Genomic DNA, 24,895 nt, shown 5'->3' on the forward strand with positions numbered 1-24,895 from the left:
GGCTTTGTAAAATTTTTAAAGATGCGTTAACTGCAGGTAAATGACCACAATCTTTTTATGATGCCTCCATTTCTCCAATACTTAAAAAGATAAAGACCCCACTGAATGTGCATCCTATCGGCCAATATCCTTGTTGAATACGGATTCTAAGATTTTTACCAAAATTTTGGCCACTAGATTAGAAAATGTATTACCTCAAATTATCTCTCAAGATCAGACCGGATTTATTAAAAACTGTTATTCTTCTTTTAACATCAGAAAATTAATTAATATAATTTATTCTTCTTCATCTAAAATACCAGAATGTCATTTCCTTAGATGCTGAAAAAGCGTTCGATAGAGTTGAATGGCTATATTTATTTACTACGTTGCAGAATTTTAATTTTAGCTTGAAATTTATATCATGGATTAAATTAATGTATTATAAACCTTTGGCTTCAGTTCTTACCAATAACCAAAGATCTTCTTTTTTTCAGTTGTCCAGTGGTACGAGGCAAGTCTGCCCTGTAAGTCCTCTATTATTTGACATAGCTTTAGAATCTTTAATCGTTGCCATTCGTGAATCACCTAATATTTCTGGTATTACCCGTGGGTAAGGGACTTATGTTATCATTATATGCTGATGATTTGTTACTATACATATCTGAGCCGGAGAGATCTATTACTGCTATTTCATCCTTGCTTGCTCAGTTTAGTAGCTTTTCTGGCTACAAACTGAATTTCAATAAGAGTGAATTATTTCCATTAAATATGCAAGTTCCAATTTATAAACACTTACCATTTAAAGTTGTCACAGATCATTTTACTTATTTGGGTATTAAAATTACCAAGAAACATAATGGTTTATTTAAAGTTAATTTTTTACCTTTAATTGAACAAATCAAGCAACTTGTTACCAGGTGGTCCCCATTATCTCTGTCATTGGTTGGTCGAATTAATACTATCAAGATGATAGTATTACCCAAATTTTTAAATTTATTTCAAGCATTACCAATTTTTATTCCTAAATTTTTTTTTGATATTATTGACTCCAAAATATCCTCGTATGTGTGGCAGAGTAAAAATCCGAGATTAAGTAAAAAATATTTACAGAAGCCTAAGAAGGAAGGTGGTTTTGCTTTGCCGAACCTGAGATTTTACTATTGGGCAGTTAATATTCAATATTTAATATTTTGGACACAAGAATCGGTCATAGTACCTTGCTCACAATGGGTAAATTTGGAGTGTAAATCTGTACAAGACTTCTCACTGTTTTCTATTTTAGGATCTTCGCTTCCTTTTGCTTTATCTAAACCGAATAAACAAATAACTAATCCTATAGATAAACATACATTAAGAATATGGTTTCAATGTCGTAAATTCTTTGGCTTGAATAATCAAGCCCTATTATATCTAACTTCTTTTTCCTGCCCTCTTTTATGGACCAAGCCTTTGTGCTATGGAAAACAAAAGGTATAACATGTTTTCGTGATCTATTTTTAGATAACAGTTTTATGTCCTTTGAACAGCTATCCAGCCTAAAACTAATTTTTTTTTAGATACTTGCAAGTAAGAAATTTCTTGAATGTTAGTATTTTCTGAAATTCTGTCCTATGGACATTACAGAAAAAATTCTAGCTCTGAATCCTTGCCAGAAGGGTTAAGTAACCATCATTTATCATATGATCATGAAAATACAGCCGGGAGTATCAGAAATAATTAAGAAGGAATGGGAAAAAGAACCTCACTGTCTTATACCCACAGTGCAGTGGGAGAAAATTTTACAATTAGTCAATTCTTCTTCTATTTGTGCTAAACATGCCTAATACAATTTAAGGTTGTTCATAGGGGTCACATGTCCAAGGATAAACTCGCTCGATTTTATTCTTATGTTAATCCAACCTGTGACAGATGTCATTCTGAAGTCGCTTCATTGACCCACATGTTCTGGTCTTGCCCCGTTTGCAAAATTATTGGAAAGATATTTTTGGTATTATATCAACAGTTCTGAATATCAAATTGCAACCGCATCTTATTACTGCAACTTTCGGTTTACCAATGGTGGATAATAGTCATTTATCCCCCCTCAGCCTGGCGGATGATTGCATTTGTTACATTAATGGCCAGAAGATCTATCCTATTGAATTGGAAAGAAATTAATCCTCCAACTGTATTTCAGTGGTTTTCTCAAACTATTTCTTGCTCGAGTTTAGAAAAAATTACAAGTGTTGTCTTTGATCCTTCAGTTAAACATGAAGAAACTTGGAGACCATTTATTCAACATTTTCATATAAGCTAAACTGACTTTTCCTAAACCTTACTTTTATTGTGCTTAAATATTTGGATGGAGGTGCGGAGTTATTGACGCTACTGTGTATAATTGATATAATGCAATGGGCCATGTCGGTTAGGATTTTTTTCATTTTTTTGGTGGGGAGGGTTTCTTATTTTCTCCATTTTTTGTAAGCACTATGAGTTTGGGAAGTTATTATCATCTATTTGTATTTATACCTTAACCTGTTAATTATGTACTCTCAAGCTCTTTGTATTCATGTTTCATTTATGTTTGTTTAAAATCAATAAAAAGATTTAAAAAGAAAGGACTATTCTGAGGAAAGGGTGGAATAGGCGCAACGGGCCGAGTGGCCAGGCATGCTCCCGTTACTTATTTTCTAAAGCACGAGTTTACCTTTACGCCTTGTTCTCCCTTGGTTTTCAGCCGTTCGGATTGCACAGGGGAGCGCTGAGAGCTCCGGAGATCCATCGGCAGCCGCTGCGGGGCAGCTCCCGTCTCCCAGCAGGAAGGGACGGGTCTGGGAGACAACTCCAGACAACAGGCCCCGATCCTCGGCGGGGAAAGGCCGGGCGCCCTCCGTGTAGCTGAAACATCTCACGGAATCTCCGCCAGTCTCTTCAGCTCTGCCTTCGATAGGAATCACGATCCGCCGGTGGTGCAGCCGAAACCCGAGGCGCAGCTCCCGGTCTCCGGCCTCACTCGGTCCCGGTTCCAAACCCCTGCCCGGCCGGGCTCTCAGCGTCCCGCCCACTGACACCTCTCAGCCATTGGGAGCATCCTTCTCCCAGCAATGATCGCTGATTGGCTGTGAGTGTCTGAGGACGGGCTGCTGCTGGGAGCTGGAGATGTCAGTCACAGTTTGTTCTCAGAATTAAAGGAAAATCTCCGAAACTCAAATTTGAAAGTAAATGTTTTTATCAGAGTACAGATAAGTCACCACATACAACCCCGAGAAGCATTTTCCTGCGGACATACTTAGCAAAAAGTATAGAATAGTAACCATAACAGAAGCAGGCAGTGAAAGATCAGCCAGAGTGCTGAAAGTAACAAACTGTGCAAATGCAAATATGGAGAAACAGGATAAATAACAAGAGCATGAAATAACCGCAGCGGCTGCTGATGGATCTCCGGAGCTCTCACCGCTCCCCTGTGCAATCCGACAGGCTGAAGGCCAAGGGAGAACAAGGCGCAAAGGTCATTTCGTGATTTAGAAAATAAGAAACAGGAGCAGGCGTTGCCATTCGGCTCTTTGCGCTGTTTTGCACCTCACTCGGAACATGGCTGATCTTTGACCTCAGCACAAGTTTCCTGAAACGTTCCCAACATCGCCGAGCCCCTAAATATGTCCGTTGATTTTAGGAAACTTGTGGAGAAAACTCCAAATATTCAATGTGTTGGGGAAATTTTTCCTCATCTCAGTCCTGCTGAGGTGATTTCGGATTTTGAGTCTGTGATCCCTCGTTCCACTGCCCAGCCAGCAGAAACATCATTCCTGCCCCTACCCTGTAAATACCCTGTGAGACTGTGTCTGTCTCAGTCAGGAAGCTTCTCCATGTGAACCTTGTGTTAATGAAATTGGTGACAGTTTCTTTCAGACCAGCAGCTTTGACCACAAGAACACCAGGCAGTGGTCTGCACGGAATGTCCTGCAGTTACTGCAGGAGAAGGACTGGATGGACACAGTGGAGTGGTTCCCTGAGCAGACAGTCCAGCCCATCTGGTAGAATGCCTCAACACCAGATCTCACCAACAGGCAGCCAGACCTCGCCTGTCTGGCGGCGAGAGGGCCCCTCCCGGTATGATCCTTGCTGCATGCCCGGAGATCACTCCCACAGCGTGCTGCCCCGAGATTACTGCAGTGGAGACGAGACGGTCAGTCTCCTCTTTGCGGACTGTGGGCTGGCGAAGATCTGTGGAGAAAGATGCAATGGCCTGTGCCACAGCAGCTGCGTGACAGAAGGCTCACTGATCCTCGGGCTGTTCCCAGGACGCGCAGGAAAACGGACAGCGAGTGCTGCTGGAAGATCATCAACTCGGGGAAAGACGCTCGAAACTTGTTTGTCTGCCATCACACCGAGATGTCTGGAGAGCAGCGGTTCCCAACCTGGGGTCCACGGTTACTGGTATTGGTCTTTGGCGTAAAAATGTTTGGGAACCCCTGTCGTACAGGAATGCTGCCGACTGACACATTCCAGACTACAGGGACATCATTGGTACTATCGGGTCGCTCTACTGCTCGACTGGGAGAGGCCGTGTTGGCTGAGGAAGCCTCTCAGTTATTGCTCACCACCCCAGGGGGCACATGAGCGACAACAGACAACAGAATACCCCATAGAGAACGAATGTAAATTCATTGGGTAAAGGTATTGGCACGTTTTATCATTCTCAATAAAGCTTATAAAGCTTATTTTGATACAAAAAAAAGTATCAACATCTGATCTGTGTCCAGAGTGAAGGAGTCCAGGCCTTCTATTGGAGACGGGACGGACATGGGTCAAGTCATGAAGTTTTTCTCACGAAGGGCTGTTGAAATCAGGACCTTACCGAAAAATTAACATTTTCCACCCTATGACGTAGAATGTCCAGTCCTGTGCTTTTTCCTGCAGCCACAGGTCAGTCATCATCACTGCATCTCTCTCATCACAGCACAATATTCTCTCCGCATCCCCAGTTTAATGACATGTTTTCACTGTTTACTTATTCACCGTTTGACACTCCACTCTGACTCTCTTAGACCTGCAGAAAGATTTTTTTTTAAAACGAGCTGCTGGAGGAACTCAGCGGATCGGGCAGCATCTGTGGAGGGAAATGGACAATCGACATTTCGGGTTGAGACAGTTCAGATGAAGGATCTCGATCCGGAAAGGTCCTTTCCCTCTGGGTGTTTACGAGATGGGGTTTCTGGTCATATGGCCAACTCACCTACGCTTGTCACCGGGCTTAGACAGTCCATTGGGCGTTTTCTTATCTTTTCGCTGTTTAATATGTTTTTGATCCCACACTAACATGGAAATAGCCAGAATTTCCACTGAACATATCCAGCAGCAGGATGTTCATTCCCTGAGTCTGCAGTGCGCGTAGTGGACAATCGCGGTACTGCAGGGGATCAGCAGCTCCCCGAAAGTGAAAGCATTCTGAATCAGGAAGTGCTGGGAGTTAACATGGCTTCGAAAGGACCGGCCGAGAGTTGGACCGAGGAGACAATTTGTCCCATCTGCCTGGATTTCTTCATCGATCCGGTTATACTGGAGTGTGGACACAACTTCTGTCGCTCTTGTATCACACGGTGTTGGGAAAAGGAGGAGAGAAACTCCTGCCCGGAATGTAGAGCGATATTTGCTGACCGCACCCTCAGGGCCAGTCGGGCCTTAACAAATCTGGCGGAAAAAGCTCGAAATCTAAACCTGAATCCGAAAGGGAAGAAAAGTAAACTTCACTGCGAGGAACATGAGGAAGAACTGAAGCTGTTTTGTGAAACGGACAAGACACTGATCTGTGTGATCTGCAGAGACGCGCAGGAACACCGAGAGCACCGCTTCATGCCGATTAAAGAAGCTGTTAAAATCTACACGGTAAAACTAACATTAATTTAATACTTAACACATTTCCTTTGTCCTACATACCATTACACGAGCCTACATAACTAACTCAGCATTCTCTGCAACTTCCGCCATCTCCAACGGGATTGTAGCATCTTTCCGTCCCACAGTCCACCTCCTCACCCCGCAACTCTCCGCTGTCCATACGGATCGCACTCCACGTACTGTATCGCCCTGATCCACTCGTTCCTCCCCACTGATCTCCCTCCTGGCACTGACACCTGAAAATGGGACAAGTGCTACACCTGACTCCTAACCTACTCCCTCGTCACCATTCAGGGCCGCAAACAGCCCAGTTCCTCCCGATTCTTCCATGGTCGATTGTCCTCCCGTATTAGATTCCTTCTTCTCCAGCTCTTTATCTCTTCCACCTGTCCACTCTCAGCTTCTCACTTCATCACCCTCCCTCACGTTCCCCCTCACGTTGTCTCACCCGTCACCTGTCAGCTGGTTCTCATCCCCAACCTTTTTATTCTGGCTTCTGTCCCATTCCTTCCCAGTCCTGATGAAGGGTCTCATCCCGAAACACCGACTGTTTATTTCCCCTGAATAGATGCTGCCTGACTCACTGAGTTCCTCCGGCATTTTGTGTGATAATCGGGTTTGATCACCAGTTTCTTTTGATGCATCTTTGTTTCTATTTCCTTCACTCTCTGACTTCCAGGATCAGCTAAAATCTTCCTTAGACTCTCTCACAAAAAATAAATCAGACTTCCAGGAAAAGGAGCAGCAACAGAAAGAGAAGATTTCCGGAGTTCGGGTGAGGCTTCCTGAGCGTAATTTCTGATATTACTGTCGAGTGTTGCTCCATTTAATGCAGAATAGCCGAGTATCGCAGCTCCAGTGACCTGGGTTCGATCCTGACCTCTGCTGCTGTCTGTGTGGAGTTTGCATGCTCTCCCTGTGACCACGAGAGACTCCGACACATCCCAAGGACATGCCGGATGAATGGCTAATTACCGTTAACCCTGTAAAGGTGGGGAGGGTGTGTGTGAATCAGATGGGAGTTTATGGGTCAATGAGGGAGAATAGGTTTCAGGATAACGTGAGGGAATGGTGTTGACGGGAATGCACTCAGAAGTAGCATGGACTCTAATAGACCGAACTTAACGACAAAAGGAAACAAAACACAGCAATGCTGCATATTAATCTTCACCTTTTATTCAACAGGAACAGTCACACAGCCTTCAGTCCCACATCACATCCCAGTTTGCTGAACTGCGCCAGATTATCACTGAGAAAGAGCAGAGCTTACTCAGGGATCTCAGTGAAGAAGGGAAGAGGATTCTCAACCCAATGGAGAAAAATCTTCTAGCTCTTCAAAAGAATATAAGGAGTATTCAGGAGGAAATCTCAAAGTTAAAGGAACAGATGGATCAGAAAGACAGCGCTATATTTCTCAAGGTGAGGGATGATATTTCAATTTGTTTCTGTCAGAGGGCACTGAATGAACAGTGGTATATTTGAAATAAACACATCACCGAGGCCCATAACTTCTGTACATCCCAGGACAGAATACAAATCTCTCTGAAATTATTTACTCCGATCATAACACAGAGCTGCTGACTGTGTCCTTAATTCTACATTAAATACCCTCTAAAACTCTCGTTAACTCCCATTTCCAGTCACAGGCTGTGAGTGTGTCTGGTGCGGTGGGTGTGAGGGTCTCTCTGTCAATCAGTGAGAACAAAGAGTTTCACCCACACATCAGACTTATCTTCTGTATCCGGTTTCCATCAGATTAGGAAAACTATTATTGTCTCTTTACTTTTACAGATACCATTCAATCGTTCAAAACATAACCAGGCCATTCGGCCCATTTTCTCCCCATAAATAGAGGTACTTTTGCCTCCCGCACACAATCACATACATCACTGATCTTAAATTCCTCCATCCTATCACACTGACGTCATATCCAGATGATAATGCACAGCCTGTCCTGTCTTCTCTGTAAGCTCCATCCTCTCAGTAATGGTCTGACATTCAGAAACTTTCCTTCTAAGTTACCCCGTGGTTCTGTATTGTCCGTGTATGTGAGTGACTGTGGGAGTGGGAATTTTCAACACCTTGTAATGATTTGAATGAAATTCAGGATATGGACAGTAAGACCAAGTCTAATCGGATTTGTCTTTTATTTATTTCAGAAGGAAGCTGATCGGAACAGAAGGTAGGACATGGTCTTTACTGAAACCCTGAATGGATTTGTAAAATAGTTCAGAATAGCAATTTATAACCAGCAGTTTAATATTTACAGGATTAATGATGATATCCAGGAATTGGCAGTGACAGATGAGACCCTACCGGTTGAAAAATTCGATCACCTCTATTTATTGAAAACAGTGCTGAGAGAAACTCTTGATGCTATTAATCGAGGTAAAACTTACAAAGATTCCTTTCTCCTTGTTTATAAAGCTCAGTTTTGTTCCAATTTGACGCAAAGATTGTCTGTAATACCGGGCTGAAGGGGAACTGAAGTTTATTCCACATCAACCCCACCGACTGGGAGACATCACTGTCACATGGTCAGCTGGAAATGTCAGACCCCTGGACACACCAGCACAGGGTCACAATACAACCAATACACAGGACTGTCAAATGAACCACTGTGTTCCAATCCCAGGCAAATGCACTAACACACCAGGACATGAGTTTGGATCTACCAGAGGAACTGAGAATTTAATACTGATTATAATATTATAGGGAATAAAAGCAGGTATCAGTGTGGTGACAGGGATTGTCAGGAAAATACACAAGTCCTTCATGTGCCCTGTGAGTGCAGACTCTGATTGACGCAGCTCTTCCACCTTCCGGATCAGCATCTCTCACTGTTGTTAGAATCCGAAGAGGGGATTGGTCGTGATTGGGGACTCAATCCTTCGGGGAACAGACAGGAGACTCTATTGATGTGAACAGGACACCCAAATGGTATGTTGCCTCCTCGCTGCCAGGGTCAGGGATGCCTCGAATCGTGTCCGCAGCATTTTAGAGAGGGAAGGAAAAGAGCCAGATATCTTGGTAAATTTGTGACAATGACATTGGAAGTAAAAGCAAAGAGGTCCTGAAAATAGAATTTGGAGAGCTTGGTAGAAAGCTCTGAAGCAGCATCCCCAGGGTTGTAATTTCTGGATTGCTGCCTGTGCCCCGTGCTGGTGAGGGTAGAAACAGGATAATTTGGCAGATAGAGCATGGCTGAGAAGATGGTGCTGGGGACAGGGATTCAGGTTCTTGGATCATCGGGATCTCATCTGGTGGAGGAATGACCTGCTCAAAAGGGATGGGTCGCACCTCGACCCGAGGGAAAACAATATTCTCACAAAGAGGTTTGATAGATCTGTCGGGGAGGGTTTAAACTAATTTGGTGGGGTGGGGGGGTTGGAAGTGGAGTGAAGGGATAGGACTGATGGGAAAAATCAAAGACAGCATGCAGTCAGACTGTCAGATAGGGCGGACAGATGAGAGGAGAAAATTGCAGCCAGCATGTTGAGTATCAGTGCATTAGAGATGCAGAATTAAAAAGGGTAGCAGATACAGTACACAAAGTGCTATATCTCAATGCATGGAGTATGAGAAATAAGGTGGATGATCTCGTTGCTCGATTACAGATTGTCAAGTATGATGTTGTGGCCATCACGGAATCGTGGCTGAAGGATGGTTATAGTTGGGAGCTGAATGTTCAAGGTTACACAATGTATCGGAGGAAGGAAGGAAGGCTGATGGGGTGGTGTGGCTCTGCTGGTAAATTAGCAGCTAGATGTGACATAGGATTGGAAGATGTTGAATCCTTGTGGGTTGAGGTAAGGAACTGCAAAAGTAAAAATGACACTGACACCAGTCATATACAGGCCTCCCAACAGTCAGTGGGTTGAGGCCCACAGATTACAGCTGGAAATAGAAAAGGCTGATGAAAAGGACAATGTTATGATAATCATGGGAGATTTCAACATGCAGGGCAATTGGGAAAATCAGGTTGGTAAAGGATCTCAAGAGAGTGAGTTTGTTGAATGCAATGTGATGTCTTTCTAGAGCAGTTTGTCGTTGAGCCGACTCGGGGAACAGCTCTACTGGATTGAGTGTTATGTATTGAACCAGAGGTGAGTAGTTAAAAGAACCCTTAGGAGGCAGTGCTCACAACATGACTGAGTTCAACTTGAAATTTGATAAGGAGAAAGTAAAGTCTGACGTTGTAGTATTTCAGAGGAGTGAAAGAAATTACACTGGTCTGAGAGAGGAGTTAGCCAAAGCGAATTGGAAGGAGATGCTGTCAGGGATGAGAGCAGAGCAGAAATGGTGTCAGTTTCTGGGAAAATGAGGAAGGTGAAGGATTCATTTATTCCAAAAATAAATAAATACTCAAATGGCAAAATAGTAAAACCGTGGCTGACAAGGGAAGAGAAGTTAATGTAAAGGCAAAAGAGAGGGCATACAACGAAACAAAAATTAGTAGGAAGACAGAGGACTAGGAAGCCTTTAAATATCTACAGAGAGGAACTGAAAGAATGATTGGGATAAAAACAACAAACAAGAAATTGATTTGAATTCAATTGACTTTATTACTTACATCCTTCATATACATGAGGATTAAAAATCTTTATGTTACATCTCCGTCTAAATGTGCAATGTGCAATTTATAGTAATTTATGATGAATAATATGTACAACAGGCTGGTTAATATAACATAGAAATTCAGTTCTGTCCACATGAGTTAATCAGTCTGATGGCCTGGTTGAAGAAGCTGTCCCGGAGCCTGTTGCTCCTGGCTTTTAATCTGTGGTTTAGAATAGCATTCAATCCAAGTGCAGGGATGTGATGTTGATGCTTGATAAGGCACTGGTGAAGCCTCACCTTGACTATTGTGAACAATTTTGGGCTCCTCATCTAAGAAAAGGTGTGCTGGCATTGCAGAAGGTTCATTTCATAAGGATGATTCCAGGAATGAAAGGGTTATCCCACAGGGAACGTTTGATAGCTCTGTGTCTGTACTCGCGGAATTTAGAAAGATGAGGGGGGATCTCATTGAAACCTTTCGAATGTTGAAAGTCCTAGACAGAGTCGATGTGGAAAGGATGTTTCCCATGGTGGTGGAGTTTAGGACAAGACGGCACAGCCTCAAGATAGAGGGGGTCTTTTTAAAACAGATGCGGAGAAATTTGGAGCAGCTGGTGAATTTGTGGAACTTGTTGTGTGTATTTAAGGCAGAGCTTGATAGGTTCTAGATTGGACACAGTATCAAAGGTTACGGGGAGAAGGCCAGGGAGTGGGGCTGGGGAGGGGAACGTGGATCAGCCATGGCGGAGCAGACTCGATAGGCAAATGACCTAATTCTGCTCCTATGTCTTATGGTGATCAGACCACTACATTGAAGCATTGTGAGAATGAGCTCGGACATACCAACAAGCATGGGTCAAGATTTCATCTCGGGAGAAGCACACACAGCATAACCGGCCTGGCAAAGCTCCCTCACACACATACTCAGGAAGGATTGGCAGATTGTAGTCAGAGCCTCAGCAAAGTACGTTGTTATTTCCCTCAGTAACCTGGAAACCAATCTTTTCAGAGACAGTGATTTATTTATTTAAACAACTCAATCACGTGTGACACATTGTCAATACACACCAGACATGTGATGACACACTGTGACATACAAATTCTTCAATGTGCACACGCTCCTTCAATGTGTATACGCACCACACGGATATTTACCACAATCAACACACACACACACACACACACACACACACACACACACACACACACACACACACACACACACACACACACACACACACACACACACACACACACACACACAGATATACTATCAGAGTGTGACACACGGCCACAGAAATAGGCACAAATGCCCATTTAGGATTGCAATCTGCCGTCCTTACCCAGTCTGTCTGTTCTGTGGCACTGAGCTGCCCTCTGACGTGACGTCACATCAACACTTCACAGACAGACTCCGGGGTGAGATTCCTCAGGAGGATGATCTAGGAGGGTTTGATGGGTGGTGAACTCACGGCCCACTTCATCAATGTGCAAGACTAAGATGTCTTCTTGAGCATGGCCCATTTGTGTGTGTTTGCCACCCCCCCCCCCCCCATCCCTCTAACCATTTCCCATCTGTGTACCTGCCCAAATTTATTTTAAAACATTTTATTTTTACCTGTTTCTACAGCGTCTGAGGGCAAATTCCATTTACCAACCTCCCTCTCTATGAGAATATTACCTGATAGACCACTCAGAAAAATTTCCCGTCTCAATTTCAATCCGAGGCCTCTGGTTCTGTACTCCCATTTCTTGGAAAAAGAAATGTTATTTAAGCTCCTTATGAATTATTTACCTTAATAAGGGGTCATACCTGAACATCCTACACTACAGCTGAATAGCCCAAGCTTATCCACTCTCTGCTTTTAACCCAAGCCCCCAGTCCTGGTAACATCCTCCTGAAGCCTCCTGTCCAGTGTAATGACATCCTCCCCATATTCGGGAACCGGAAACGCAGACAATGCTCCAAGTGTGGTCTATCATCGCCATCAAAGGCCTTGCTGAATTTCATGTGGACAGTGTGGAATTGGCTGATGAATACAGGACTGAAAGTGTTTTTTTAGATTGGGACAAGAAGGGCGGGGTGGGAGCTAAATTCTGAAGGGAGGCAGTTTTTTTAAAAAACTTCGTGTACAAGAATGGAGAGACTGCGCAGGACAGCGCGGAGATGTTTAAAAAGATGACCACCCTATACAGCGGGCAGCGGAGTGGGTGGCAGCAGAGTGTAGGGCTTTGGTTCAACGGGCTTAGGCAGTAACTGGTAGAGGCGAGAGCGAGGAACCGACTCTTTTTCTCCCCTTGGCAAATCGGCCCGACGGATGGGGGAACAGCAGGGCACATTAGCTAACGGTTTAAAAAGTTTGTGTGTTTGGTGAAGTAAGTGGGTGAGTAGACCTATCTTTCTTTGTTTCATTCCTGTAGAATTAGGTAGCATGTCTGCAGGGTTAGTGCTTTGTTCAGGGTGTCAGATGTGGGAATCCTGGGAGACCTCCAGCCTCCCTGATAGCCACATCTGCACCAGGTGAACCGAGATTCAGCTCCTCGGAGACCGTGTTAGGGATCTGGAGCTGCAGCTTGATGACCTACTGCTTATTAGAGAAAATGAAGAGGTGATAGACAGGAGCTACAGGGAGGTAGTCATCCCGAGGCTACAGGGGTCAGAAAACTGGGTGACTGTCAGGAGAGGGAAGGGAAATGCCCGGATAGTGGAGAGCACACCTGTGGCTGCCCCCCTCAGCAACAAGTATATCGTTTTGGATGCTGTTGAGGGGGATGACCTGACAGGGGACGGCCACGGTGACCGGGTCTCTGGCACTGAGCCTGGCGCTGTTGTGCAGGAGGGAAGGAGGGAGAAGAGGAATGTGGTAGTCATAGGGGATTTCATAGTCAGGGGAACAGACAGGAGATTCTGTGAGCCTGGTAGAGATACCCGCATGGTGTGCTGCCTCCCAGGTGCCAGGGTACGGGATGTCTCGGATCGGGTCCAGAATATCCTGAAGGGAGAGGGCGAGCAGCCAGCTGTCTTGGTACATGTTGGTACCAATGACATAGAGAGGAAAAGGGAGGGAGCAAGCTGAGCAGCAGGACCTCCTGGGTAATAATCTCAGGATTGCTGCCTGTGCCACGTGCCAGCGAGGGCAAGAATAGTAGGATCAGGCAGATGAATGCGTGGCTGAGAGACTGGTGCAGGCGGCAGGGCTTCAGATTCCTGGATCATTGGGATCTCTTCAGGGGGAAGTATTACCTGTTCAAAAAGGACGGGTTACACCTGAACCACAGCGGGAATGTTTAATAGAGCTGTTAGGGAGTGTTTAAACTAATTTGGCAGGGGGATGGTAAACCGGAATGTTAGAGTGGAAGAGGGGTAAAAGAGAAATAAATCTAAGATAGTGAGCAGTAAAGATATCAGGAAGGACAGGCAGGTGATGGGGCAAATTTGAAACCACTGGGATGAGTTGCAATGCAATCAAAACAAAAAGTATCAAACACTGGACTTAAGGTGTTATACTTAAATACACACAGCATAAGGCGTAAGGTGGATGATCTTGTCGTACAGCTACAGATTGACAGTATAATTTTGTGGCCATCACTGAGACGTGGGTAAAGGATGCATGTCTCTGAGAGCTGAACGTCCAAGGATACACGGTGTATCGGAAGGACAGGCAGGTAGGCAGAGGGGGTGGCGTGGCTTTATTGGTAAGAAATGATAATAAATCATTAAAAAGAGGTGATATAGGATCAGAAGGTGCAGAATCTTTCTGGGTTGAGCTAAGAAATCGCAGGGGTAACAGCACCCTGATGGCAGTTATATACAGGCCTCCTAACAGCTGCAGTGAGGTGGACTACAAATTACAACAGGAAATAGAAAAGGCTTGCCAGAAGGGCAGTGTTATGATAATTGTGGGGGATTTTAACATGCGAGTGGATCGGGAAAATCAGGTCGACACTGGATCTGAAGAGAGAGAATTTGTAGAATGTCTACGAGATGGCTTTTCAGAACAGCTTGTTGCTGAGCCCACTAGGGGATCAGAGGTACTGGATTGGATATTGTGTAATGAACCAGAGGTGATTAGAGAGATTGAGGTGAAAGAACCGTTTGGAGGCAGTGATCGTAACATGATTGAGTTCACTGTGAATTTGAGAAAGAGAAGCCGAAATCCGATGTGTCGGTATTTCAGTGGAGTAAAGGAAATTACAGAGGCATGAGAGAGGAACTGGCCAAATTTGACTGGAAAGGGACACTAGCGAGAGGACAGCAGAGCAGCAGTAGCTGGAGTTTATGTGAGAAGTGAGGAAGGTTCTAGACAGATATATTCCAAAAAAGAAGAAATTTTCGAATGGAAAAAGGATGCGACCGTGGCTGACAAGAGAAGTAAAAGCCAAATTAAAAGCAAAGGAGAGGACATTCAAGGAAACAAAAATTAGTGTGAAGACAGAGGATTGGGAAGTTTTTAAAAGCTTACAAAAGGAAACTAAGAAGGCCATTGAGAGGGAAAAGATGAACTATGAAAGGAAGCTTACAAATAATATCAAAGAATATACTAAAAGCTTATTCAAGTATATAAAGAGTAAAAAACAGGTGAGAGTTGATATAGAACCGACAGCAAATAATGCTGGAGAAATTGTAATCGGAGATAAGGAGATGACTGAAGAACTGAACGAGTATTTGCATCAGTGAGGATGATATCAGCAGTATACCGGACACTCAAGGATGTCAGGGAAGAGATCGCGGAGGCATTAGCAATGATCTTTCAAAAGTCAATGGACTCTGGGATGGTTCCGGAGGAGTGGAAGATTGTAAATGCCGCTCTGGTATTTAAGAAGGGGGCAAGGAAGCAAAAAGTAAATTATATACCTGTTAGCTTGACATCGGTGGTTGGGAAGTTGTTGGAGTCAATTGTCAAGGATGAGGTTACCGAGTATCTGGAGCATATGACAAGATAGGCCAAACTCAGCATGGTTTCCTTAAAGGAAAATCCTGCCTGACAAACCCATTGAAATGTTTTGAGGTAATTACAAGTAGGCTAGACAAGGGAGATGCAGTGGATGTTGTGTCTTTGGATGTTCAGAAGGCCTTTGACAAGGTGCCACACATGAGGCTGCTAAACAAGATAAGAGCCCATGGAATTACGGGAAAGTTACATATGTGGATAGAGCGTTGGCTGATTGGCAGGAAACAGAGAGAGGGAATAAAGGGTCCCATTCTGGTTGTCTGCCAGTTACCAGTGGTGTTCCACAGGGGTCCGTGTTGGGGCCGCTTCTTTTTACGTTGTATATCAACGATTTGGATTATGGAATAGATGGCTTTGTGGCTAGGTTTGCTGATGATACAAAGATAGGTGGAGGGGCCGGTAGTGCTGAGGAAACAGAGAGTCTGCAGGGAGACTCGGATAGATTGGGAGAATGGTCAAAGTAGTGGCAAATGAAATACAATGTTGAAAAGTGTATAGTCATGCACGGTGGTAAAAGAAATAAACGGGCAGCCTATTATTTAAATGGAGAGAGAATTCAAAATTCTGAGGTGCAATGGGACTTGGGAGTGCTCGTGCAGGATACCCTTAAGGTTAACCTCCAGGTTGAGTCGGTGGTGAAGAAGGCGAATGCAATGTTGGCATTCATTTCTAGAAGATTAGAGTATAGGAGCAGGGATGTAATGTTGAGGCTCTATAAGGCTCTGGTAAGACCTCACTTGGAATACTGTGTGCATTTTGGGCTCCTTATTTAAGAAAGGATGTTCTGACATTGGAGAGGGTTCAGAGAAGATTCACTAGAATGATTCCTGGAATGAGAGGGTTAAGATATGTGGAACATTTGAGCGCTCTTGGACTGTAGTCCTTGGAGTTTAGAAGAATGGGGGGAACCTCACAGAAACATTTCGAATGTTAAAAGGCTTGGACAGAGTGGATGTGGCAATGTTGTTTCCCATGGTGGGGGAGTCTAGTACAAGAGAGCATGACTTAAGGATTGAAGGGCGCCCATTCAGAAGGGAGATGCGAAGAAACTTTTTTTTAGCTAGAGGGTGGTGAATCTGTGAATTTCTTGTGGCAGTGGAAGCCAAGTCATTGGGTGTATTTAAGACAGAGATTGATAGGTATGTGAGTAGCCAGGGCATCAAAGGTCACGGTGAGAAGGTGGGGAAGTGGGAATAAATGGAAGAATGGATCAGCTCATGATAAAATGGCGGAACAGATTCGAACGACCGAATGACTGGCTTCTGCTGCTTTGTCTTATGGTCTTATTTGAATGAACCAGTATACGTAATAAGGATCTTGTAGCACAGGTAGAGTTTGGCAGGTACAAACTTGGGCAGGTACGACTTTGGTCGAAGGAAGTAAACGCATAGACAATTCTGTAAACAGGGCGAAATTCAAAAATCAGAGGTGCAAAGGGACTTGGGTGTCCTTGTGCAGGATTCCCTGAAGGTTAACTTGCAGTTTGTGTCAGTGGTAAGATTGGCCAACTCAATGTTTGCTTTCATTTCGAGAGGATTAGAGTACAAGAGCAAGGATGTAATTCTGAGGTTTTAATAAGGCATTGGTCAGACCACACTTGGAGTATTGTGAGCAGTTTTGGGTCCCTTCTATCGGAAATCATGTACTGGCATTGGAGGGGGTCCAGAAGATTCACAAGAATGATTCCGGGAATGAAAGAGTTAACATATAAGAGTGTTTGATGGTTCTGGGCCTGTACTCCCCGGAGTTTAGAAGAATGGCTGATTTATTATCCCTCTCAACCCTATTCTCCCGCCTCCTCCCCATAGCTTTTGAGACTCTGACTAATCAAGAAGGTTACTTATTAACTTCTGCTTTAAAAATCAAACAGGAGAAAATCTGCAGATGCTGGTAATCCAAGCTACACAGGTCCTGATGAAGGGTCTCGCCAGATCTCTCTGACACCTGTCTGGAGAGAGTTGATGTTGGGAGGATGTGGGTGGGTCGAGAACGGTATGCACAGCCTCCGACTAAAGGGATGTCCATTTAGGACAGAGATGAGGAGGAGTTCCTTTATCCACAGGATAGTGAATCTGCCACAGGCAGCTGTGGAGGCCAAATAATTGAGTATATTTAAAGCAGAGTAACACTCACAAATTGTTTGGGGGGGACGTCACGTGATGACGTGGGATCGAGACGCGGATATCCAGCTCTCCCGTAAAAAAAACTAATAAATTAATGTGTAAGTGAAGAAAAGTTAGTAAATATTTCCTAAAAACTACGTCTAAACTACTCAGGATTTTCCTTAGATATGCCTCCTAAACAGACAAGGAAAAAAACTATTACTTTGAAGATAGTACAAGTTGAGCCGGCCACCATGAAGAAGCCTCGGACTCAAGTACATCTCAATCCGGCGATACAGAACAGAAATCGCCCGCAGCATCAATAGTCTCCAAGAAGGAACTGAGCGTGCGCGCAGGAAAGGGCATGCGCAAACTTGAGCATATTGAACTACAAATCCCAGCTACGATTGGAAGCGGAAGTGACAATGAACCCGCGGTGGATTCGGAATCTCTGGCACATACAGATGAAGATGAGGAGGTAAAAGAAGAACTACAGGAAGAGATTGGATGTGGAAGATATTCTGGACACATAAGAGTTCCTTCTTTGGTGCAAATAATGCATGAATTAAAAGAATTTCAAAAATTAAAAATAATACAAGATATTAAAAATACGAAGGCTATGTTTGATAAAATGGTGAAAAAACAGGAGAAAATGGACAAGAAAGTTAAAAATCTGGAAGAAATAACGGGAGACACTATTGAGAGAGTGAAGAAAATGGAAGATAATACTCTTGCCTGGACATCAGAAAGAAAACGACTGTTGGAAAAAATAGACGTGCTTGAAAATTTTAGTAGACAGAATAATATTAAAATTGTTGGTCTTAAAAGAAGGGATAGAGGGGGAGGATCCAATAATTTTTTTTAAAAAATGGATCCCGGAAAGTTTGGAAATGGAAGAGGGAACCCAGTTGATTGAAATCGAAAGGGTCCACAGAGCTTTAAGATCAAAACCCACGACCAATCTTGATAAAATGCTTAAGATATCAAGATAAAGTTCTTTTCTATCCTGATATAAGTTATGACCTTTTGGAGAGAAAGAAGAAATTTAAGCCAGCGAAAAATGTTTTATGGAAAAAGGGTTATAAATTTATATTGCGCCACCCAGCAACACGGATAAATTTTTTGGATGACGGAAAAAGAAGATTTTTTACTGATCATCGGGATGCAGAGGAGTTTGCACAAGAACACAACAACTCCCAACTATTCGCTAGTCACAGTAAAGTTTTAAAAGTGAAACAGTTTAAAGATGACGACAGGGACACTGAAGTGAAATGATGGACATTAAGGACAGAAGAACATTTAAATATACTTTTAATTATATGATACAGGGGGAGAAAGGTAAAAATTTGAGAAATATTAATCGAGAGTAGTGATATTATTTTTTCTTATATATACTTTTTTCATGTTACGGGGGAGCTGGGGGAACTTCGGATCGATCGGTACGGGATTCACGTGTGTAATCATGGCGTTTGCAATGACCCGCACAACGGAGGGGGGTAATGTTGTGTTTTTTTTTTCATTCACAAAATTAGCAGGGGTTTTATTTTTCTTTTATCTTTCTTTCTTTGCCTGGATGATCGGAGGGGAGACACATATCAACATGGAGAATTTTAAAATAATTCCCCAAGGTACTATGAGAGTTGAAATATTATGTATTATTATAGACTGGAGTAACCACGTTAAACATAATGACTAATTTACTGATTTTTTAAAGTTTTAATGTTAATGGGCTTAATGGACCGGTGAAAAGAAAAAGAATTTAAACATACATTAAGAAAATGAAAATAGATATAGCTTTTATACAATAAACGCCGTTAACAGAGATAGAACATCAGAAATTAAAGAGAGATGGGGTCGGAAATGTTATAGCAGCTTCATTTAATTCAAAAGCGAGGGGAGTTGCAATTTTGGTCAACAAAACTTTACCAATTAAAATGCAAAACGTATTAATTGATTCTGCGGGAAGATATGTAATTATACATTGTCAAATCTTTTCAGAACTATGGACTCTTATGCATATTTATGCACCAAATGAAAACGATGTAAAATTTATACAGGAGGCTTTTTTGAATTTGGCTGACGCACAGGATAAAATATTAATAGGTGGAGAATTTAACTTTTGTCTAGACCCAGTTTTAGATAGGTCAACAAAGGTTGTTACAAAACCAAAAGTAGTAAAATTAACTTTATCATTGATGAAAGATTTAAATTTGATTGATAAATGGAGAAGAATTAACCCAAGAGAAAGAGATTATTCATTTTATTCAACTAGACATAAAACTTATTCAAGGATAGATTTTTTCTTACTATCAGCGAATATTCAAGACAGAGTGAAAAATATGGAATATAAAGCAAGAATATTGTCAGATCATTCCCTCTTGATAATGACAATGATAACGATGGATAAGGAGAAATCGATTTACAGATGGAGATTTAATTCAATATCATTAAAACGTCAAGATTTTTGTGATTTTATGAAAAAACTGATTCAAGTTTTTTTAGATACAAACTCACATTCAGTTGATGATAAATTTATATTATGGGAAGCGATGAAGGCATATTTCAGAGGCCAGATAATAAGTTATACTTCTAAAATTAAGAAGGAATATTTGGTAGAGATAGATCAATTGGAAAAAGAGATTACAAAATTAGAAAAAGAATCTCAAAGATAAATGACAGAAGAAAAACAAAGACAACTTGTTAATAATAAACTACAATATAATACACTTCAGACATACCGAACAGAAAAAAGCAATTATGAGAACTATACAGAGATATTACGAACTAGGTGAAAGATCACGCAAGATTCTTGCTTGGCAGTTAAAAACAGACCAGGCTTCCAAAACGATAAATGCAATTAGAACAACTGTAAATAAAATTATTTATAAACCTTTATAAACTTTAAAATTTTTTTATTCTGAATTGTATCAATCAGAATCACAAAATAATATTGTTGAGATAGAAAGGTTTTTATCACAAATAACTCTCCCAAAATTGAATTTGGAAGAACAGAAGGGATTAGATGTGCCTTTTACATTAAAAGAGGTCGAAGAAGCTCTAGGATCACTTCAGAGTAATAAATCTCCAGGAGAAGATGGTTTTCCGCCTGAATTTTACAAAAAGTTTAAAGATTTATTAATTCCTCCTTTTATGGAGCTAATACACCAAGCGGAAAGAACGCATAAACTTCCAGAATCTTTTTCGACAGCTATTTTAATAGTATTGCCAAAAAAAGACAGAGATCTTTTAAAACCAACACCATATAGAACTATTTCTTTGTTGAACACGGATTATAAAATAATAGCAAAGATTTTATCTAACAGATTATCTAAATACTTACCAAAATTAATACACATGGACCAAACAGGATTTATTAAAAATAGACAATCGGCAGATAATGTAACTCGATTACTTAGCATAATTCATTTGGCACAAAAGAGGGAAGAAATGAATGTAGCAGTTGCTTTGGATGCAGAAAAAACATTTGATAGATTGGAATGGGATTTTTTATCTAAGGTATTGTAAAAATATGGATTAGGAGTATATTTTATAAAATGGATTAAAACCTTAAATACTAACCCCAAAGCTAAAGTGGTGACAAAAGGCCAAATTTCAACATAATTTCAGTTAACAAGGTCAACTAGACAAGGTTGTCCATTATCACCTGCTTTACTTGTGTTGGCGATAGAACCATTAGCTGAATTGATTAGAACTGCTTCAGATATTATGGGTTTCAGAGTTAATCTGGAGGAATATAAGATTAGCTTATTTACTGATGATGTTCTGATTTATCTAACTAACCCATTACATTTGTTGCGTAAATTATCTTCTAGATTGGAAGAATATAGGAAAATATCAGGGTACAAAATAAATTGGGATAAAAGTAAAACTCTACCACTTACTAAAGGAGATTACAGCAATGTCGATTAATAACTCAATTTAGATGGCCAATAAATAGTATAAAATATTTAGGTATAAGAGTTGATAATGATATAAAGAATTTATATAAATTAAATTATTTGCCATTATTGAAAAAATTCAAGAGGATCTTGATAAATGGATGATGTTATCAATAACATTAATAGGTAGAGCCCTAGATTAGAATATTTATTCCAAACATTACCAATACAATTATCACAGAAAATTTTTCAAGAGTTAAATAAATGTGTGAGGAAATTCCTTCGGAAAGGTAAGATGTCAAGAATATCGCTGGAAAAAATTGACATGGAAATTTGACCTAGGAGGGTTACAATTACCAAATTTTAAGAATTATTACAAAGCAAATCAACTTACATTTATTGCATCTTTTCTTGATGAAGATAAAGCAGCATGGATTAGAATAGAATTAGACAAAATAGGAGAAAATATACCAGAAGATTTTATATATAAATGGGAATCTAAATGGATACGGGAAAAGAAAGAATCTCCTATACTAAAACATTTGATTGATTTATGGAATAAGATAAATGTTGACAATGAGATAAAGAAATCTTTATTAGCAAAGAGACCTTTAATTCAAAATAAATTTATCCCTTTTACAATGTATAATCAACTTTTAAATAACTGGTTTCACAAAGGGATTAGATATATATGAGACTGTTTTGAAGGAGGTATATTAATGTCATTTGACCAATTAAAGAATAAATATAAAATATCAAATAACACTCTTTTCTGTTATTTCCAATTAAGGACTTATTTAAGAGGTAAACTGGGTCAAACAATGTTATTGCTGAAACCTAATGAAATAGTAACTTTTATTCATAAAGGAAAAATTAAAAAAATATTTCTGGTATGTATAATTTGATTCAAAAACAGGCAATTAAACAAGGAATTCATAAGTCAAGACAAAAATGGGAAACTGATTTGAATATTAAAATTGATGAAACAAGTTGGTCAAGATTATGTCTTCACAGTATGACAAATACAACAAATGTTCGACTATGATTAGTACTATATAACTTTTTACATCAAATATATATTAGACCACAAAAAATAAATAGATTAAACTCAAATTTATCTGATCAATGTTTTCGATGTAATCAAGAAATTGGTAATTTTTTACACTCTACTTGGTCTTGTTCTAAAATTCAACCTTTTGGACAAATTTAAGAGTTTTACTGGAACAAGTTATTGGAATACAACTTCCACACAATCCAATATTGTTTTTACAAGGCGATATTGAAGGGATAAAATCAAAATCCAAATTGAATAAACATCAGAAAAAATTCATAAAAATTGCATTTGCAGTAGCCAAAAAGGCTATTGCAGTTACTTGGAAATCGGATTCATACTTAAGTATAGATCGTCGGAAGAATGAAATTTTTAGCTGTATTCCACTTGAAAAAATTACTTATAATTTAAGATATAAATATAAAATATTTCTGAAAATCTTGCACCCTTATTTACAAAAAATAGGATTAAATATATAGGTGCTCCGAAGATAAAATTATTGGTTATCTGGGGAAAGAAATAAATATACATATTAAAGCTATTATGAACTCCGTGGAGCATGTGGGGATCTTCCGATATCCAGGCATTCTTTCTTTCTTTCTTTATTTTTTGTTCTTTTTTTTCTATCGGGATGTTGGGGGGAGGGGAAAGGGTTTTCTTCCTTTCTGTAACCTATTTGAAAATTCAATTAAAAAAAAATTGTTCGGGTTACAGCAGGCCGGGAAATTTCTATGGAAAAGAGTAAACAGTCCACGGTTCAGACTGAAACACTTCATCAAGACCTGTGTTGCTTAAGGGTTCCTGCAAATTCATCCCCTGTCCGAATGAGGGGCTGCGGGGGATGGGGTTGTGGGAAAGAGGGCAAAGTCATCCTCATCTGCCATCTTTGCCCCCTCCAGCTTCTCATTACGCCTACACACACAGTTCACCCAAAGGCTTTCCACCCCTCCTCCTCCTGGTTCAATCTGCCATTCATCTCTCCCCTACTGGTTCCCATTATCTCCTCCTTTACTGTCTCAAACCATCACACTGCCCCACTTCACACGCACAAATGAATGTGAACATTGTATGACGGGCCTGTTCCTGTTCTCTGTTCCCAGTTTCGAAGAATGAGAGGAGATCTCATGGAAACACAAAATTCTTTCAGGGGTCAACAGGCAGGAGTGAGGGAGGATGTTTCTCCTGTCTGAGGAGTCAAGGGCCAGGGGTCTCTCTGCTCTCCGTCCAGCGGAAAACCCTTGGGGAGACATTAGTTGTCCATCCGCTTTCGTCGGGTCAAACCACGGGGCCGCGCTGCCCGAGTCTCACCCCGATCCTCGGGGCCGCGCCGCCCGACTCTCACCAACCCATCCCCGGGGCGGCGCGGCCCGAGTCTCTCCTCGATCTCCGGGGCCGCGCTGTCCTTGTCTCCCCCCGATCCCCGGGGCCGCGCTGCCCGAGTCTCCCCCCGATCCCAGCGGACTATCTAATTCTTTGCTTCTCCCCCCAGTCTCTGTCACCCTGGATGTGGAAACGGCGAGTCCGTGTGTCGAGGTGTCTGAGGATCGGAAGAGTTTGATACGGACCGGGACCTGGAGGAATCTCCCTGACACCGGGAAGAGATTCACACACTGTCGCTGGCCTTGTGTGCTGGGATCGGAGGGATTCACATCGGGGAGACATTACTGGGAGGTGGAGGTGACGGGGATTCGGTTCTGGAGTCTGGGAGTCGCCGCAGAGTCTGTGGAGAGGAAGGGATGGGTCAGTCTGAGTCCGGAGACGGGATTCTGGGTCATCGGGCGGGATTATGACGTGTTACATCGGGATGATGACGTGATCCGTGGTCTCACCTCCCCCGAGTCCCGTCTCCCTGCCGGTCCCATCCCCGGGAGGGTGGGAGTTTATCTCAGTTACGAGTCCGGGACAGTTTCATTTTACAACGCGGAGACCAAGTCCCATCTCCACACCTTCACTGGGAATAAATTCACGGGGAAACTTTATCCTTTCCTCATGACCTGGGATGGAAACCAGTGGCTGAGAATCTGCTCCGGTTCCGCTCCGGGTCTGTAATCGGGTCCTGTTCCGGGACCGGCGTCAGGAGTAAAGTCCCTGTAAATACAAATGTGCGGAGAGTGCAGCTAAATACGTGGCTAAGGAGACGGTGCAGGAGGGAGGGCTTCATGATTCTGGACAATTGGGCTTTGTTCTCGGGAAGGTGGGGCTTGTTCCGACGGGACGGTTTGCCCCTGAACTGGAGGGGGACCAACATCCTTGCGGGTAGATTTGCCAGTGCTGCTCGGGGAGGGGGTTAAACTAGATTTGCAGTGGGAGGGGAACCAGAGTGTTAGAGCAGATAGTGAGGTGGAGGATGATAAAGGTCATGCGAGGACTGCATGTATAGACAGAAATCAAAGGTTTGTACATTAGGTTGTAAATTAATTTTCAGAACTTTAGAAATTGTGGAAAACAAAGATTTCTAAAAAGATTTTGATG

The 24,895-nt window shown here is 42.0% G+C and overlaps 1 protein-coding gene across 1 annotated transcript in view; it reads left to right on the forward strand.

Annotated features, from left to right (window-relative positions):
- The window catches only part of LOC140722020 (zinc-binding protein A33-like), a 40,309-nt gene extending 15,723 nt beyond the window's left edge, over positions 1 to 24,586 (forward strand). The window contains exons 3-7 of the mRNA XM_073036832.1: positions 6,539 to 6,634; positions 7,045 to 7,278; positions 8,019 to 8,041; positions 8,129 to 8,247; positions 23,913 to 24,586. Of these exons, the coding sequence (XP_072892933.1) occupies positions 6,539 to 6,634; positions 7,045 to 7,278; positions 8,019 to 8,041; positions 8,129 to 8,247; positions 23,913 to 24,472 (1,032 nt within the window). The 3' untranslated portion in view covers positions 24,473 to 24,586. The remainder of the gene's footprint in view (positions 1 to 6,538; positions 6,635 to 7,044; positions 7,279 to 8,018; positions 8,042 to 8,128; positions 8,248 to 23,912) is intronic.
- Positions 24,587 to 24,895: the final 309 nt, after the last annotated feature.

Source organism: Hemitrygon akajei, unplaced genomic scaffold (genome assembly GCF_048418815.1).
Source record: "Hemitrygon akajei unplaced genomic scaffold, sHemAka1.3 Scf000067, whole genome shotgun sequence".
Taxonomy (NCBI): Eukaryota; Metazoa; Chordata; class Chondrichthyes; order Myliobatiformes; family Dasyatidae; genus Hemitrygon; species Hemitrygon akajei.